The following is a 20,224-nucleotide window of genomic DNA, read 5'->3' as shown; positions in this document are numbered from 1 at the left end:
GGCTACACCTGGGCGACCTCCCTAAAGTTTTCCTTTTTGAGTTTAATTTTATTTCTGTAATGTGGTTAGTGATTTCTTTCAAAATGGATAAGAAAAACTTTCTGGAAAGGAAGATTGCCTTTCTTGTTTTTATTTCATTTACTAACCTAACTTACCACCTAACTGGTCACTTGATGACACTACTCCTGCCTCCCTATGGTGAGGCTGGACCTGAGTGAAAAGAGATAATTCAGGAATAAAAGGAGTCAAAAATGGATCAGTATAACATTATTATAAATAATGAAGGAAACTGTCTCCATTACAACCCTAGCCAACACACATCTAAATGTCTCAAGCATTAAAAAAAGAGAGAGAGAGAGAGCCACAGAGTGAGAAAAGAAAATTAACTCCTCAACATGTAGTTGTACCTTCATTCATAACAGCTAAGCCTGTTGAGAAATTATCCTCCGTTTTAGTTCAGAAGACCATGGAAGTCCAGAAATGATGAAATGATTACAATAAGGCAGTCTTTTAATAGAAACTTCAGTATCGTCAATCAGAATAGATGTAGCTGCTAAAGACAAAGACCTTTGCAGGATTATTAGTTGAGATTACCCCATATAATAACCTGAATACATCCAGAAGTATTATTAGAGTGGGACTTACTATCCATCTCAGAAATATTTACTCTCAGAGTGGAAAGAACAGTGGAAGATACATGTAAGAAGAATAATGATGAAGAAAGATGGCATTCTCGGATAAAAATTACATGATCTACAATTTCTGCCTTTAATTTACTTTTTATTTACCATAATTAGTATGTATGTATATATATATACACACACACCCTGTCTGTGGTGGTTCCCAGACATATATCCATATCCACTTAGTATCACCGTGAGGGAATACAAAAACATCTGCAAAATGTGCCTGACATGTGGTTAGTGTGTTGTTAGTGATATGTTAGTGCATGTACTGTAGTAAGTGTTGTTTATGTCAGGCCTCTTTGCCACCAGGGAGCAGGCACCACCTGAAAGGCTGTTTTCTGGTGCCTGTTCCCCCAGCATGTGGAGCCAGGTCTGTGTCTCCTGTCTTTTAGTCCATCATCCACTTTAGGCAATGCTTTACCTGTGGAGTCAGTCATCCCTGTACTCAGGTAGCCCAAACCAAAGTGCCATAAAAAAAAAAAAAAGCAAAAAAAGTGGCATGGCAGTGCCTATTTGCACTAAAAAGGTTCATCCACAAGAGAGAGTGCTATACTAGTGGATGAAAAAAAGAAAAGAAAAAAAAAATTCAAATTGTTTCTGTCAAACTAATTAACACGAAATATTTTCATTGTCACACAGTTATCCTTCTCCGTTTTGCAAAAACTGACACAGAAAAATGTTGCAAAGCTAGAAATGACTGCTTAGAGCCAAATAAAGTTGTGTCCAATAAAATAAAATAATTATGTCATTCAGTTCTCTCTGGACCAGAAAGCAATACATGGATCCATGTTTCTTCCCCTCCACAACTACACAAAGGACTTAATTCCAGTCCAGGTTAACATTAGATTGCAACGACCCAAACATTTAGATTGCAGTGACCCAACAATAATATTTGTTAACAATCCTGTTAGCAAATATGTAGTTGTTATAACTGGAGAAAACCAAGGTACTTTAGCCAACTGTACTGCAACACTGACTTCAGGAGTGCAGAAACTAGGCACCCTACCAGCAGGCCCAGCTTCCCATCTAAATTGCCATACTTTATGTAATTCCTGTCATAATGCCTTTTCTCCTTTAACGCAGCTTCTGGATTAGATGTATTGTAAATAGTGGTAGAGTAGCCCTTCTTTAACAAACGTAACACTCCCCTATAGATAATGTATAAATCGATCGGCAGGGTACCAGCCACTACTTGAAGGGCATAAGCAGATACTGTTCTAAGGGCTTTCAAAATTGCCAGAAGCATAAAACTTTGGATGGACATTAACTTGGCTTTGAGCTTAACCTGCTGAACTCAATGAAACCACACAGGAGCTAAATAAGAAACTATGGTTAAAAATATTACTATATAATATAAAGATAAAGTTCTTTCTATGAGTCCCCATTCAACACAGGAAACCTTAATCACAGAAGCTGAAAATTGCTTGATGTATGCCAAACTTTCCACATGAGTATGAAATGAATAATGATTATCCTAAATATTTGATTTGGCTTACTAACAGTATCTGTTGCTCATAAATATGCATTTGGGGGGGGGGGGAGATGCATGATATTAAGTCTCCCCTAAATCAACATCTGCTTAGTCTTAACAGGAGAAATTCTGAGTTTATTCTCATTTGCCCACAAAGAAAGATCCTGAATAACTGTCTGTACTCTTGTTTCTAATAAACGATAAGTCCCTCCTGAAACACACAGAACAAGGTCATGTACATATACAATTTTAATCATATCATCAAACTGTTTCCTGAGCCATAAATCTAGTACTGCATTCCAGAGAAGAGGCCCCCAGGAGATCCCCTGTGGATATCCTCTGGAAACTGGGCATATTAGCAAGTTGTGTTGAGCCAAAACCATAATTCTCCTGTACTGAAAGTATGAATGCATTACTCCATTTATTTGTTGTTCACAAAAGCTTCACATAATGACCTGAGGATGCTCAGCACTCCTACCAAAGAGAGTCAAAAGCACCCTCAGTCATAAAAATAGCCAAAATATATTTATCCTCCAAATTGTTATGGTGATCAATCAGTGCTCCAATAGCATCTTCAGTTGAACAATCCTTATGAAAACCATACTGATCTGAAGAATAAAGGTTATGATCCAAAAACATCCTATGAAGACGACTGTATAACAAGCATTCAAAAAGTTTCCCCCAACACCTCGGGGTTGTCCTAGACAATAACCTCTCGTTCATCCCTCATCTGACTTACATACAGAAAAGATCAGCAGATACTCTGCTCTGTTCATGAGGGTCTCTTGCAAGGATTGTGGCCTGCAGAGGAGGCCCAAATTCTTGCAGCTATTCTATAAAACCGTATTCCTGCTGTTATTTGGTTTTTAGGAGCATTAGCAACTAAGGCCATATTGCTCAGGGAATATGCGGTGGTCATTCCCTGACCTTTCCGCATCCTCCGTATTTGGTGGTGACGGGCTCGAACCCCGGTCTAATCAAGAAGCGTGTGCTATGCACTGCTGCTCCTTCCCACCTGGCTACAGAGGCGCCCCGTTTCCTGCCTGCCATAACGTATGATACTGGCATGTGGTACCGGAAGGCCACAGTGGCCATCAATAGAAGAAAACTGGACACTACACAGTGGTATATATTACTTACAATACTGTAAGCATGTATGCTCTCCAGGCCCTGACTGGGACTCTTCCCCTAGACCTGGAAATAGTCTTCCGCGGCCTAACATATCAACTCTCCAAGGGACGGGAGGCTAACCACCTGAACTTCACTGTGAACCCTGAAACTGACCACGAAGTGGAATGCATGCGTCTCTTCGCACACCTCAACCAGAGCTGGCAAAACCGTTGGCAGACATCAACCAAAGGTGAAATCATCAAAAAATTTATTCCCGATATCCAACTGGTGTACCCAAACTATCCACCTTGGCTTTCTCCTGGACTTCTCGCCACCTACCTGTTGATTGGCCATGGCGCCAAAAAATAAAAACTCCATGAATTCGGATTTAGTGACACCCCCCATGCTACTGCGGTCTATGCGAGACATGGGGGGGCACGATGTACGACTGCCCACTGTACGAGGAACTCCGCTGCCGATTTATAAGCACCACCAAAATAATGCTACAAGACCAGGAATATCTAAAACTGAAAAAGATATCTATAGTGCCTTCACTCAACATGCACAAGACCTCTTCACAAGAAGACGGACTCTCTCGCATCCACCACCACAACAGCAACAACCATGAAATGAATAACCTATGACAGCAAACAATACAAACCAACAACTAACTGCCTCAGAGAGAGAAAAAAAAAAAAAAAAAACCCCAACATGATATGAGGATCACACAAACTGGACTTAACCCACGAAAGGTGCACACCCGATATGTGGATCTCCCCCGAAAGTCACGAGTGACTTTCTACTCAGCTCTTCAACCAGCCCAATGAGACCGCAGAGCTTTCTGCATATGCTAGCCATAATAGCAATCAGTGCCGGCACTCTTGCTGGACCCATCTTTCTTTCTCCCTCCTTCGGCGGTAGGGGAGGCTCCTCGCCAACCCAGATTTCCTCCTGGTTGGGCATGGGCATGCCCCACTGACTTATAATGGGCCTGTCTTGTCTTTCTCCCCCCCCCCCCAGTCTTCGGTCTCCTCTCCCTCTCTATCTGTCCACCAGCATATACCCCACAGGTCAAAATTTAATACCATCCAAATTAAGTTCGCCCACATTTCAGTCTTTCAATCTAGCGTTCAATCCACACAAACGTAAATATTTATTTTTCTTTTTAGGTCCTAGCCACTGAAATCTCAGGAGACTATGTGGCAGGACCTGCCAGAGTAAACTACAACTATTGGGTACCTGGTCTGCCTCCACGGGGCGAAGTGTGAGCACTGTCGGGCCACAGTAAGGGTCTGGCGGCTAAATGGCCAGAAGAACAACAGTACACGACATCACACACCTCAAGGTCCATATGCTTTTAAATGTCTGGCCTTTACAGTGAACTGTATCACACCACAATGTAAACTATACAGAGATGGGAGAAACCCCTGGTGCCATTTGATCCTAAACACACTTTACACTTACCTAAACATCATTGCTGACTAGGTACACTCTTTCATGGCAATGGTCTACCCCTCTGGCTGTGCTGTCTTTCAGCAGGATAATGCGCCATGCCACACCACCTGGACTGTTCGAGACTGGTTCGCGGAACACGAGGAAGACTTCCAGGTATTGCACTGGCCTCCAAATTCCCCAGACATCAATCCCACCGAGCATCTGCAGTTTGTGTTGGAACAGCAACTCCGATCTGTGGTGTCTCAACCATGGACCATGCGGAGTTAAAGGATCTGCTGGTTAAGTGTTGGTACCAGATACCAAAAGACACATTTAGAAATCTTGTAGCATCCATGCCTCACTGGGTACGAGCTTCTTTTGGCTCACTGGTGTACATATACAGATTATCTTGTATACTCTGCATATGGTTTATTTCTTCTGTATTTTGCAAGCATTGTAATGTTAAAATTTAAGCAGAAGCAAAGGAAGAGTCCAAATCACCATTGCAATTTCTGCTACATGTGTGGACAGGTTTATAACGAAACTCAGAGGAAGAAAGTCTACACTATTACTAAACACGCATATTCTTTGCACTTTGGATTGGTGATCAGGACAAAAATTGAGATTCACTTATTTGCTGTATTACCTGCCCCATAAATCTAAGGATGTGGCTAAATGGGAAAATTAAAAGTATTCTTTTGTTGCTCCTATGGTGTGACAAGAACTGCACAACCACATTAATGATTGCTATTTCTGCATGACAAAAAAATTTCAAGTATGTCCAGAAAAGCAAGCAGAACAATAAATATCCTAACATTTAATTTACAATAAGGCTTGTTCCACATAATGAAAACTTGCCAATACCAGATTCATCCCCCCCTCCTCCAATCATAGGATAAGGGAAGCAGTGATGAATGTAGCAAGGATTCTTGTATTACAGACTTTGCTGGATTGTCTACTTCATATCTCTAAATAGGCCTACAAGGCTGGGACAATTCATATTGAACAATTAGACTTTGCACCGGTCGGTGTTCAAATAAACAAGTTCCAATCCTGCTACTAAAACACTTTATTTTTAACTGCGGCTATCCGGCTCAGGATAGCCACAGTTCTAACGCTGTTCTAATGACGGAGGTTGTACACAGTGATATCTTGTGTCAAAGACCCCATAACCAAAGAAGCCAACAGTGGGGTGGTATACGAGATTAAATGCCCGGATTGTGGGGTGTGTTATGTATGTGAGACGAGGCGATGACTGAAAGACCGTCTGGGGGAGCATATGAGTGCAATAAAGTCCGCAAATTATGGGAAGTCTGCCGTGGCAGAACATTTTTGGGAGAAGCAACATCAAATCTCCCCGGAGGATGCTGTCATCACGGCACAGGGGTTCTGGGACCGTAAATGGCTTGAGAGTTTACATATTGGGGCAGCTAGCAATTCCATTAATAGAGACAAGGGTGTACGTTTACATCCCCTCTTGGAAACTGTGGTTCTTGGGCAAGATGAACGGTTTCAGCTAGCGCGCTCCCGAGCCATTTCTGGTGCATAAATGGGAAATTCTGACCATACTCCCGAGGAACCATGTGACGAGTGCCGTGGATCTGCTATTTAAGGATGTGCCACACAGCAGAAATATGCTGTTGAGAAAGGGGATCGCTATCTCCGAAAGCTACAGTTGTTACGGTATTTTATTAATTGTTTTTATTGCTTTTATCACCATATTTTGTATTTTATTGTAAATTAAATCACATCAGTTTTAGACTACTATATATTTTATTTTATTTTATTGTAAATAAAGTGTTTTAGTTGCAGGATTGGAATTTGTTTGAGTGCCGGCTGGTGTGGGGTCTAATTGTTCAATATAAAATAAAAATTGTCTACTTCAGTTGGACTACCAAATAATATGCCTCACTTATCTGAATGACATTTTAGGATTTAAACTTATCTAAAAAGCAAGCTGAACTTCTTGTCTCAGGTTCCAATAGTGGAAGTTGAGGAAGTAACTAAAATTACAGTATATAGAAAATATCAAAGTGCTTTTAAACTGAATTTTGTTATGGAAGATTGCATGTGTTTCTGTAAAGATATTGATGGTCTTCTGAACAAACTAGGCATTGAACACAATTCTAATAAAAGACATATATTTATCTATACTTCACAAAATTCAGTTTAAAGAAGTTTTTCTGCACAATGGATATGTGCAGCAAAACTGCTTTAAACTGCATCAGCTCCCCTATTTTGTGCTTGAAAGAAACATATGAAGGTATACCCAAAATTGATCCTAAATGCAATAAAGTACTACCATGCTTTTGCTTGGAATCTGTAGTATACAATTATTTTAATGAGTTTCACAAAAAACTGTTATTTTCAATGTTTGTGGGATAGTCAGGAAATAGAAAAACATTATATTGTGCAGTAGTGGGAATTTTTATCAGGGAGAATTAATATAAAGAATTTTCCACCAGTTGAACCAAAAAAGCTTTACTTCTATCTTTGCATATAAAGTTTGCATTAATGGAGAATTTTATTAAGGCTCTGGATAAAGAAGGATGTTGTTGGAACAGTCACAAAATAGAAAACATATTATGCAGCAGTGGGAAATAAGGGTGGAATTTTACCAGGGAGGAGTAATATAAAGAATTTTCCAACGGTTGAATCAAAAAAGTTTCACTTCATTAATTGCATAAAAGTTTGGATTAATGGAGAAGTTTGTTAAGGCTATGGATAAAGAAGGAAGTGGATTCTGCTACCCATGGTAGGTGTTTCCCAATTTAATAGATACAAAATTGAAAGAAGGAATAGTCATTGAGCCTCAGATAAAGAAGCTCCTCAAAGGTCCTATTTGAAGCAAAGCTACAGGATACTAAACTAGCAGTGATTGTTTAAAGCATCGTGCACAGAAGAAGGAAAGAAGATAATTAAAAATCTCTGTTGTCAACTTTAATATAATGTTATAAAGAAATAGTGCTGAATGTCATTGAAAATGTATTTTCTTTATTCCCCTCTCGGTTTCCCCCTTCGGACTTTGGGAGATGTAAACAATAAGCAAAGGAAAATGCTTCAATCAGGACATATTCACAACACAAAAATGGCACTAAGATCACTGGTTTACTGCCAAAAACAAGCAATTTATTGCTTGTTTCTTAGCAACTAAAGCAAAATGGACTGCAAGAAAAATTCTCTGAGTGGCAAAGGTTTCTATGAAAACAAAATGTATATATCACATTATATGTTTGATTTGAGTATTTTTAAATGAATAATACACATTTTTAAGATAGCATATGTATTATTGTATGTTGAAGACTAAGTGGTCACTGTTGAAAGAAAGCCGTGAAGTAGGGTTGAATTTGAAAGTGTCTGCAATTCTGCCCAGACACGATAGGAGGGAGTATATGATGAGAGCCTTGTCGATCAATTCGGCCCTGGAAAGATTGTGCAAGGCTCAAGGGGTAGAATTTTTTTCAGCCTGGAATGTACTTGTTAACAGGAGAGATTGCTTCTACAGGGATGGGATACACTTAAATAGAAAGGGTGCAAGAATATTTGCTGATGCTATCGAGGCAGTGTTAGGTGGATCGGAAAACTGCTAGCTTGGGGGGAGACAAAGATTAATAGATTAACAGTAGCCACTGGCAGAGGTGAAAGAGATTCTTGCACTGCTTCTATTGGAATGAGCAGAAGCCTGAAAAACAAGATGCAGGATATTTCAGAGACTGCTGGAAGTCATTGCGGTACAAGTAAACACATGGGTTGTGTTAGGGTAGCTAAGAATAGAAACAGGTGCATGTATACCTGCGTGTACACCAATGCTAGGAGTTTAGTAAATAAATTTGATGAATTTGAGGTATTGCTCAAAACATCAAAGGCAGATATTGTTGGGATATCAGAGACGTGGTATCACACAGATATAAGGAATGCAGAACTGGAATTTGGGGAGTACAACGTCTACAGAAAGGATAGACAGGATAGGAAGGGAGGAGGGGTTATGCTATTAGTTAAAAAACACATAAAATCCAAGGAAGTGAAGCCAGTCGACATCGATGGACAGGGCAGTGTCGAGTCAGTTTGGTGTGACATAGGCATAGGTAAATCAAAATTGAGAGTAGGAGTGTGCTATAGGCCTAATGACTCTGATGAGTATAATAAGATACTGTACAGGGAAATAGAATGGGCCAGTAAATCAGAGAGTCTTATAATGGGGGATTTTAATTTCCCAGATATTGACTGGAATTTGTGGGTTGGTCACTCACATACTAGTAAGGCTTTTGTGGATTTATTGGATGATTGTTTTCTACACCAGCATGTTCGGGAGGCAACTAGAGGGAGTAATACTCTTGATCTGATTATCAGTAGTGATTCTTCATGCATTAGGAATCTGCAGATAAAGGAACCACTGGGTGGCAGTGATCACAGTGTGCTGAAGTGGGATTTACTCAAGGAGGTAACTACCATCAGAGGTAAAGGGAAGGGTTTTTGCTTTCGTAAAGGCGACTATGATGGTCTGAGACAGTATTTAAATTCTATACAGTGGGACCAACTGATGATGTTACCAACAGCAAATTCAAAATGGGAAGCATTCAAGGAACTAATCTTGGAAGCTACCAGGCTTTACATACCAACCAAGAAATATTGTTCAAGGTTCAGGCCTAAATGGTTGTCAGATGAACTAATGAGACATATGGCAGAAAAGAAAAATGCATGGGATACATACAGATTAATGGGTGACATGGAAGCCTATGATAGATATAAGTTGGTCTGTAACCAAGTCACAAAGGAGATTAGGCAGGCAAAGGCAGATTATGAGAAATCCTTGGCAAAGGATGCAAAGAAAAACAGAAAAGAGTTCTTTACCTATTTAAACTCAAGAAGGAGAGGGATGAATCAGATTGGTCCACTGGATGTTGATTCAACTGTTGAGGATCCTGCTCAGGTGGCTAACAATCTCAACGAGTATTTTGCATCTACATTCACACATGAGGAGTTATTCAGGAAGGGGAATGTCGTAGGTGAAGTAAACATTGGCAGTGAGCTAGATGATTTTCTAATAACCGAGAGGAAAGTGGAGGAGAAATTGTTGAGGATAAACATAAAAAAGGCACCCGGGGTGGATGGGATCTATCCAGTTATATTAAAGGAGGCAGCAAAGGAAGTAAGCAAACCCCTAGCCATAATTATGAGAGCTTCTTTGGACTCAGGGGAGGTACCCATAGACTGGAGATGTGCAAATGTAACCCCAATTCACAAAGGAGGATCAAAGGCTGACACAAGTAATTATAGACCTGTTAGTTTAACTTCGGTTCCAGGAAAATTAATGGAGGCACTGGTTAAAGAAGCACTGCAGGATCATCTGGACAAGAATTCAGTTATAGCTCAGACACAGCATGGTTTTGTTAAGGGCAGGTCTTGTCTGACCAATTTGATTGGATACTATGATGTAGTCACAAAAGAACTGGATGCAGGGAATAACTTTGATATTATATATTTGGATCTTAGAAAGGCTTTTGATACTGTTGCGCATGGAAGACTGCTGCACAAATTGGAGAAGTGTGGCATTGGAGGCAAATTGCTGCTATGGATAAAGGGATGGTTGAGTGGCAGAAGACAGAGAGTGGTAATCAATGGACACTGCTCAATGTGGACTAATGTTATTAGTGGAGTTCCTCAGGGTTCAGTGTTGGGTCCATTGTTGTTTTCTGTATTTATAAATGATATTGATGATGGTTTATCAGGCTTAATGTCCAAGTTTGCAGACGATACAAAAGTTGGCAGGGTTGTTAAGGACACTACTGATCCTATGCTGCTGCAACAGGATCTGGAAAGGTTGAGCAGATGGGCTGAGAGGTGGCAAATGAAGTTTAACATTGACAAATGTAAAGTACTACATATGGGAAACAGTAACCCCAGATCAACGTATCAACTCTGTGGTACTACGCTGACAGTGGTAGAGAATGAAAAGGACCTGGGGGTAATTGTGCAGGCAGATATGAAGTTCTCTGAGCAGTGCAGATGGGCTGCAAGAGTAGCTCATGGTGTCTTGTCAATGATATACAGGAATTTTTCTAGCAGGGACAGGGATGTGATTATTCCCTTGTATAAGGCATTGGTCAGGCCACACCTTGAGTACTGTATACAGGTCTGGAGGCCTCATTTCAAGAAGGATGTAGAGCTGCTGGAACGAGTACAGAGAAGGGCAACAAGATTAGTGAATGGAACAAAGGGTTGCTCTTACGAAGAAAGTCCTAAGTTTTGCAAATTACAGAGCCTGGAGACTAGGCATCGGCGAGGTGATCTGATAGAGGTGTATTAGGCTTTGAATGGCTTGAGCATGCTCAATGCCGATGGGATTCTTCCTCTTGCTCAGAATAATCACCTGAGAGGGCATAAAATCAAATTGAGGAAGGACGGATAGATGTGCGGAAATTTGCCTTTAGCCAGCAGGCAGTTGGTTTGTGAAATAGACTTCCATCGCTTGTTGTTGAAGTTGATAGCCTAAACAAATTTAAGGCTCAGCTGGACAGTTATAGGGCAATAAGATTGGTCAGGGGAATGAAGGGATCCTCTTACCAAGAAAGGCTTAAGTTCTGCAAATTGCAGTGGCTGGAGACTAGGCACCTGCGCGGTGATCTGATTGAGGTGTATAAGGCCTTGAATGAGTTGAGCACGCTGAATTCTGATGGGATCCTTCCACTTGTTCAGATTACGAACCTAAGGGGGCATAAATTCAAATTAAGAAAGGACAGATATAGAATAGATGTGCGGAATTTGCCTTTAGCCAGCGGGTGGTTAATTGCTGGAACAAACTTCCATCTGTCGTTGTGGATGTTGATAGATTGAATAAATTTAAGGAGGAACATGACAGGCATTTGGATGGAATGGTGTGATTTTTTTTTTTTTTTTGGCTGATGCTGTATAAGCTCATACACTTGCTTTCTTGCATCACATGCCACTACTACTACTAAAAGGTTCAATGTAAGATTGCTCATAATAGGTACAATATCAAGCACTCCCTTCCCCTTTTGTAGGAGAAAATATCAGATATAAATTAAATAATCTATCAATTCGAGAGAGGACTGTTAGCATTATTAGTGGCATATATTGCAACAAAGTAAGGTTATACAGCATCAGCCAAAACACTCTCTCTCTCTCTCTCTCTCTCTCTCTCTCTCTCTCACTCACTCACTCACTCACACACACACACACACACACACACACACACACACACACACACACACACACACACACACACACACACACACACACACACACACACACACACACTCTATCTATTCCATCCAAAAGTTTATCTAGTTCTTTCTTGAATTTATTTAAGCTATCATCTTCAACAATGACAGATGGAAGTTTGTTCCAACATATGTGACTCTGATTCTGAGTAATTTAAGATTAGACCTGGAGGTGCAGGGAAAATGGTATGGGGATATTTGCTGCTTATTAAATATGAAATATTCATGTTAAATATCAATTTAATCCAAATTGTAGAAGTTATGGATACATGGTTTGCTTGGCTTGAAAAGTTTAAAAAAAAAAAAATAGATTTCTTTGTTTCACTGTGCATCCTCATATACCAAAACCAAAAGAAAATTAATGACAAAGAAAAGAGTTGATAATGAAAATGACTTGGGAGTAATTATACAGTCCAGTATAAGTTAAAGTATAGAGTCCAGTATAAGATTCTCTGAGCAATGTCTTTGCTGTTCTTCTTTGCATCCTTTGCCAAAGGATGCAAAGAATTCTTTACTTATGTAAACTCTAGAAGGAAGGGGATGAATCAGAGTGGTCCACTTAACATAGATGGTTCAACTATTGATGATTCTGCTCAAGTAGCTGAAAAACTGAATGAGTATTTTGCATCCATTCACACGTGAGGAGTTATTCAAGGAGGAGAATGCCAGAAGTTTTTCAAATTCTAACAGGGAGCTAAATGATTTTGTAATAATTGAGAGCAAAGTGGTGGAGAAATTATAGAAGTTAAACATAAAAAAGGCACCTGGGGCAGATAGAATCTATCTGTTCTATTGAAGGTGTCAGCCATAATTATGGGAGCACCCTTAGAGTCAGGGGAGATCCCTATGGACTGGAGATGTGCAAATGTATCCTCAATTCATGAAGGGGTGCAAAGGGTGAAACAAATAATTATATACCTGTTAGTTTAACTTCTGTTCTGTGAAAAATAATGGAGTCACTGGTTAAAGAGATGATACAGGATCACCTAGACAAGACTGCAGTAATAATTCAGACACAGCATGGGTTTGTTAAGGGGAAGTCTTGTCTGGCCAATTTGAGTGGATACTACAATGTGGTCACAAAGGGAACTGGGTGCAAAAAATAATTTTCATATCATATACTTGGATTTCAAGAAAGCTTTTGATACTGTTGCAAATGTAAGACTGCTGTACAAATTGGAGCAGTATGGCATTAAGGGAAAGTTGTTGCAATGAATAAAGGGATGGTTGAGTGGGAGATGGCAGAGAGTGGTAATAAATGGACACTGCTCTATGTGGACTAATGTTACTAATGGAGTCCCCCAAGGTTAGCTGCTGGACACATTGTTGTTTTGTGTATTTATCAATGATATTGATGAAGGTATATCAGGTTTAATTTCCAAGTTTGCAGATGATACAAAGGTTGGCAGGGCTCTTAATGACAGTAAAGACAGTATGCTACTGGAACAGGATCTAGAAAAGTTAGGGAGATGGGCTGAGAAGTGGCAACTGAAGTTTAACATTGACAAATGCAAAGTACTGCATATAAGTAGCAGTAACCCAAGAGAAACGTATCAACTGTGTGGTATTATATTCGGGGAGGTGGAAAATGGAAAAGACCTGGGGGTAATTGTGCAGTCAGATATGAAGTTCTCTGAGTAGTGCAGACTGGCTTCCAGAGCAGGTCATGGAGTATTTCAATGATATATATATAGGAATTTTGCTATCAGAGATAAGGAGGTGATTATCTCTTTGTATAAAGCAGTGGTCAGCCACACCTTGAGTACTGCATACAGGTCTGGAGGCCTCATTTCAGGAAGGATGTAGAGTTGCTAGAATGAGTACAGAGAAGGGCAACAAGATTGGGTGAGAGGAACAAAGGGGTGCACTTATGAAGAAAGGCTTAAGTTCTGCAAGTTGCTGCAGGTGCCTCCATAGCCAGGTGAGCAGGAGCGGCAGTGCGTAGCACACACTTCTTGATTAGACCGGGGTTCGAGCCCGTGACCACCAAATACGGAGGATGCGGACAGGTCAGGGAATGACCACCACATATCCCCAGAGCAATATGGCCTTAGTTGCTAATGCTCCTAAAAAAAAACCAAAAAAAATCTGCTAGTTGCAGCAGCTGGAGACTAAGCACCTGCAAGTGATCTGATTGAGGTGTATAAGGCCTTGAATGGTTTGAATAGGCTGAATGCTGATGGAATACTTCCACTTGCTCAAATTAAGAACCTGTGGGGGTGTAGATTCAAATTGAGGAAAGACAGTTGTAGAATAGATGTGCGGAAGCTGCATTTAGCCAGCGGGTAGTTGATTGCTGAAACAGACTTCCATCTGTTGTTGTGGAAGTTGATAACTTAAATAAATTCAAGGCAGAACTAGACAAACATTTGGAATGAATGGATCAGTGAAATGGGAAGGTGTTTTTTTTTTTTTTTTTTTGGCTGATGCTGTATAAGCTTGCTTTCTTGCATCATATGACTCAACTAATGCTAATGCAAACAGTTCAAGGGGTTCTTCCAGTAAATATAAATTTCTAATTATTCCATTGTATAAAGCAGTGGTTACGCTGTATTAAGTATTGCATACATGTTTGGAAATTTTATTTTAAGAAGGATATGGACCAACTGGAATGGGTTTAGAGGAGAGGAACAAGACCAGTTATGGCTACAAAGGCATGTTCTTGTCACTTAAGAGACTTAAGTTTTTGTAAGTAATGTTTGAAATCTGTCATGTGTGGTGACATGATTTAAGTATTTAATGGGCATCTTTACTGTTTCTCAAGTCCATGCAGAAGTCGACATAAATTTCAAATTGAAAAAGAATAATTGCAAACTAACTACAAAGCAAATTTCAAAATTTTGTTTATATTTAGAAAATTCTGTTTCTCAGGTAATATATACAGGAAGATAGAGATTTAAATTCAAAAAGAATACAGCAATATCACACTACATGCAGTTCACTGGAAAAGTTATTAAATCATTCAGATATATTTATATTGTTCAGACATATTTATCAAATTTGTCTTATACAGTATAGCGTAATTTAATGGATGAAAAATGCATTTCGCTTAGCACGGCTTCAAACAGCACAGGTATCACTATAACATGATTTTCAATTAAGTTAAAGGCTGCGACAAGGCCTTTGGTATTGGGTTCCATAATACTCATAAAGTTTATTGTTTTATGACTATAATGTTTCATCGCCTTGAAAGCTCTTGTTTGTTTTTATTTTTGTATCTTAACTTATAATAAATTTATTAGTTTTCAGATGAAGAAATAAACTTTATGACTAAGTTTAAGTCAAAAATTTACAGTAATAGCCTAGACACGTACTCCACATATATGCTGTGGTTCCAACTCTATTGTCTCACATGCACATGCCAATAGCTCTGCTCAGGCAGTCAGCGGCAACAGTGTTCCATCCTGACGAGACAGGGTATTAGCTTTTCAAACTTTTCATTTCACAATTTATTTTTTATCCCTTTAAATACGAAATAATGAGTCAAAAAAGGAGAAGTAATGAAAGCAGTGGAGCTACTAAACGTAAATGGCTTACATTAGGGAAAAAAAAAAAAAAACGATATTACCAAGTGCCATGAAGATGGTGCATTGTATACTAAAATTGCACGTGAAAATGGAATGCATGAAGCATCAGTGCGAACGATTATTCTAAAGAAGAATCAGTATAAAGAGTAGGGAATTTCTACAGCATCTTACACGACGAAAGTGATAACTAAGCAAAAAAATGCATTCTGTTTGGCAGTATATTTTGCCTCAATTGGCAAATGATTTCACTGGTTTTGAATCGCAAGTTCAGACAATTGCCGAAGACATTGTGAAGATCGGAAAAGACTTGGGGTTCGAAACTTTGGACACTGCCAACGAACATGACTGCATTGACTCACATGCAAATGACTTAGATGATGGGACTCTCATTGAAATTGATGAGCAAACTGCATATGAAGAAGAGGAAAATAATTCTGAAGTAGATAACACTGAAGTGGCATCAAAATAATTTTCAACAGAAGAATTGGAGAAAGATTTTCGGGGAGTTGATATGGCCTGCGAGGCCACTATGAATGGATATCCGAATGTTAAACGTAGCATCAAGATATGGAAAATTTTACAAGGTGGGATTTGATGATACAAAGACCTGTACGCCAACAAAAAGAAGAGACGACTTCACCAGACTTCATTATTGAAATACCCGGCTATCAAGCACAAATTGTTTATAGATTTATTATAATATGTTTATATGACTGTTTCTCTGGTACGCATTCAATTAAAACCCATTATAATTATACCTCAATCAGGGTGGTTTCACATAACACTGAATAGTTTCAGTACCAATTATCAGTGCTATGCGGGGTATTGCTGTAGTTGAAAACTACAGAGAAAATTGGAAAATATTTCTATTTAAAAAATAATAATTGGACAAACATTTAGTTTGCTTGTAGAGGTTTTTTTTTTGTTGTTGATTGCATCATTTTCGCCAATATTAATACTGATTAGCACTAGAAAAGCACATGATGCAAGAAAGCAAGCTTATATAGCATCACCCAAAAAAAAAAAAAAAAATCTAATTTCACCCATTCACTCGCCCCAAATGTTTGTCTAGTTCTACCTTGAATCTATTTAAGCTATCAACTTCTACAACAACAGATGGAAGTTTATATTGTACAGATATATGCCTGTACAATTATCCCCAGGTCTTTTTTATTCTCTACCACTGTCAGTGTAGTACCACACAGTTTATACGTTACTCTGGGGTTACTGCTTCCCAAATGCAGTACTTTACATTTGTCAATGTTAAACTTCAGTTGCCACCTATCAGCCCAGCTGCTCAACTTTTCTAGATCCTGTTGCAGCAGCATACTTTCATTAGTGTCAGACAAGACTTCCCCATAACAAAATCATGCTGTGTCCGAGCTATAAATGAAGTCTTGTCTAGATGATCCTGCAGTGCTTCTTTAACCAGTGCCCCCATTAATTTCCCTGGAACAGAAGTTAAACTAACAGGTCTGTCATTACTTGTGCTGCCCTTTGATCCTCCTTTGTGAATTGAGGTCACATTTGCACATGTCCAGTCCATGGATACCTCCCCTAAGTCTAAGGAAGCTCTCATAATTATGGCTAAGGGTTTGCTTACTTACTTCCTTTGCTGCCTCCTTTAATATAACTGGATAGATTCCATCCACCCCAGGTGCCTTTCTTATGTTTATCTTCAACAATTTCTCTTCCACTTTGCTCTCAGTTATTACAAAATCATCTAGCTCACTGCCAGAGTTTAATTCACCTCTGGCATTCCCCTCCCTGAATAACTCCTCATGTGTGAATGTAGATGCAAAATACTTATTTAGTTTGTTAGCTACCTGAGCAGGATCATCAACAGTTGAATCATCGATATCCAGTGGACCAATCTGATTCATCTCCTTCCTTCTAGAATTTACTTAAGTAAAAAACTCTTTGCATCCTTTGCCAAAGATTTCTCGTAATCTGCCTTTACCTGCATAACTTCCTTTGTGTCTTGGTTACAGACCAGCTTATATCTATCATAGGCTTCCATGTCACCCATTAATTTATTTGTATCCCATGCATTTTTCTTCTCTACCGCATGTCTCATTAGTTCATCTGACATCCATTTAGGGCTAAACCTTGAACAATATTTCTTAGTTGGTATGAAAAAACCTAGTAACTTCCAAGATTAATTCTTTGAATGATTCCCGTTTTGAATTTGCTGTTGGTAACATCATCAGTTGGTCCCACAGTATAGAATTTAAATACTGTCTCAGACCTCCGTAGTCGCCTTTACGAAAGCAAAAACCCTTCCCTTTATACCCTTGATGGTACTTACCTCTTTGAGTAAATCGCACTTCAGCACACTGTGATCACTACCTAGTTGTTTATTTATCTGCAGATTCTTAATGCATGAAGAATCACTGATACTAATCTGAACATATTTAATGTGAACTCATAAATGAAATAATTGCAGTGGAAGAATCACTGAGAAAAAAAATGATTTTTGTGTTTCACATTTTCACGCAATGTATTGATTAACTCTTAAATTACAAAATAGCATATTATGATATCACTGAAATTTAGAATACAAACACTCAAATTGTTAAATCCTACCTTAAAAATTAATTGAATCGTATAGTATGATTGAACATTCATAATTTTTCAGGTATCAGCAAGTACTTTCATATCATATGGATCATGATGATTCTGAAAATCTCTATGAAACATGTAAAAGACTTGGGTAAGTCATTTTATGCATTTATTTGTTTCTGTTGGTATATTGAATGTTATTCAGTGAATTAATTTATATTGTATTGAATTGTATTTAACTTGTAATTCACTGAAACAAAAACTTCACAAGGTGTCCTTCTTTCTTTATTTTTTGGAAGCTTTAAAAAGAAATTATATACTGAGTAGTATCCATTGAAATTGCATCATCCTTAAAAAGAAATTGAACTATGATAACACACACATTTAAATTTTATAAGATCTCAAGTAAGTCATGGACAGTATTAAAAAAGAACAAGTTGACTGAACTGGTATATCACCAGGTAGATTTAAATACTGCCTTTCATATGGATTTTTTTTAAAGGAATACTAAACTTATAACTAGACATTGGATAATATGTATTAAAAAATTGACAAAATATGCAATAAAATATATAGAAATATGCACCAAAATTCTATTATATGCTATTGTTATTTGTTTTTTTTTTTCATATTGCTCCGGAGGTATGCAGTGGTCATTCCCTGACCTTTCCGCATCCTCCGTATTTGGTGGTCACGGGCTTGAACCTCGGTCTAATCAAGAAGCGTATGCTACGCACTGCTGCTCCTGCCCACCTTGGAGGCGCCCTATTATATGCAATATCATTTTTATATTTTTTAATAATATCATTATATTCAATACTTAAAAGTAACAAAACTGTTACTTTTAAGTATTGAATTGCTGTTCTAAAATGATCTTTAGATTAAAGATCATTTTACAACTCATATATGGAATAATCAAAGTAAACAACCGAAATACATTGTCACACATTTTCCACTGTAAATGTGTTGTGTTTATTGTCCAAAAGTAATTAACAGAGAGTGATCTTCCACACCAGCAGTCCTTGTAGATAGCACAGTTATAATCACTCTTCCCATGCTAGGTAGAAAAGACCTAAGTTCAAATCTCATCATTGATGCAAGGTGTTTTTGTGTTCCCCCCCTCTTCTCCAGTGAACAATAAACCAACTAAGGATCACATGAAATAGCAGACCCAATAATACACTGATACCTCATAATGGCTAGTTGGTTTAGTGCTTAACACCTACAAATTTAAAATTTAAGGCTGCAAGACATTTTACTTGAAATGGAAGTTCCTCTTGATTACCATTAACCCATTAATGACCAAATTTTTTACTGAAATATTTTTCAAAAAATATCTAATTTCCATTGTGCTATGAATTATTTATGTTGAAATTTTGTGTTTTTAAACTTTTCCTGTCCACAATTTAGCATTAAATTTTGGTCATTTTTTAGGACCATTGTGGTCATACAAAACCCAATAATCAATAAGTTTTGTATTTTTTATTAGCAGTTTGTCAGTCTTTGTCATAATTCTAAATATATTGGAAAGTCAATCAATTTTTTTTTTAAGGCAAAATCATTTATTTTGACTGTTAAATCCATATTTTTGAGTTCCACCTAGCATAGTAATCTCCAATATGCAGACCAATATCACATTTTTTGCACTGTTTGCAGACTTCCTTCTTGCAAAATGCACATTTCTGCTGTCTTCCACCTTCAGTTCATTCAAGAATGTGACCTATTGGAAAAAACCTTACTTCATGGACTACTTTAGATGAATATTTCTTAGAACAACCAGCATTTTTGGGATCAGACTGGGACTCAAGCTTTAAATAAGCTCAAGTGATATGAATAATATAGCATTTGAAATCTAGCAAAGACAAAGGAGCTGCAATCACGGAATGCAAAATCCATGCATTTACTACTGCAACATCAAGACAGTTACTAAACAAAAGGTATGTCTGTAATTAAAAGTTGATGATGTTTTAGTGCAGATATCTTTTAAGTGCACAAAAGGTGATATTGTTGTACACGTTGGCACTAATGATATTAGGTGTAGAAGATATGTGGACTTACTTTACAAGTATATGATGAGAGCCTTGTCGATCAATTCGGCCCTGGAAAGATTGTGCAAGGCTCAAGGGGTAGAATTTTTTTCAGCCTGGACTGTACTTGTTAACAGGAGAGATTGCTTCTACAGGGATGGGATAC

General features: G+C 38.4%; 1 protein-coding gene across 2 annotated transcripts in view; it reads left to right on the top strand.

Moving 5' to 3' along the window:
• LOC150079140 (vacuolar protein sorting-associated protein 11 homolog) overlaps window positions 1–20,224 on the top strand; it is a 697,977-nt gene that overhangs the window by 420,978 nt on the left and 256,775 nt on the right. For both annotated transcript variants that reach the window (XM_090382204.1, XM_090382205.1), the window contains one exon: window positions 18,108–18,182. In XM_090382204.1, the coding sequence (XP_090238330.1) occupies window positions 18,108–18,182 (75 nt within the window). The remainder of the gene's footprint in view (window positions 1–18,107; window positions 18,183–20,224) is intronic.

Source organism: Mastigoproctus giganteus, chromosome 10, assembly GCF_048544385.1.
Source record: "Mastigoproctus giganteus isolate SK-2022 chromosome 10, ASM4854438v1, whole genome shotgun sequence".
NCBI classification, from domain to species: domain Eukaryota; kingdom Metazoa; phylum Arthropoda; class Arachnida; order Uropygi; family Thelyphonidae; genus Mastigoproctus; species Mastigoproctus giganteus.
The sequence above is the reverse complement of the archived record's forward strand: the minus strand, read 5'-3'. Positions and strand labels throughout refer to the sequence as shown.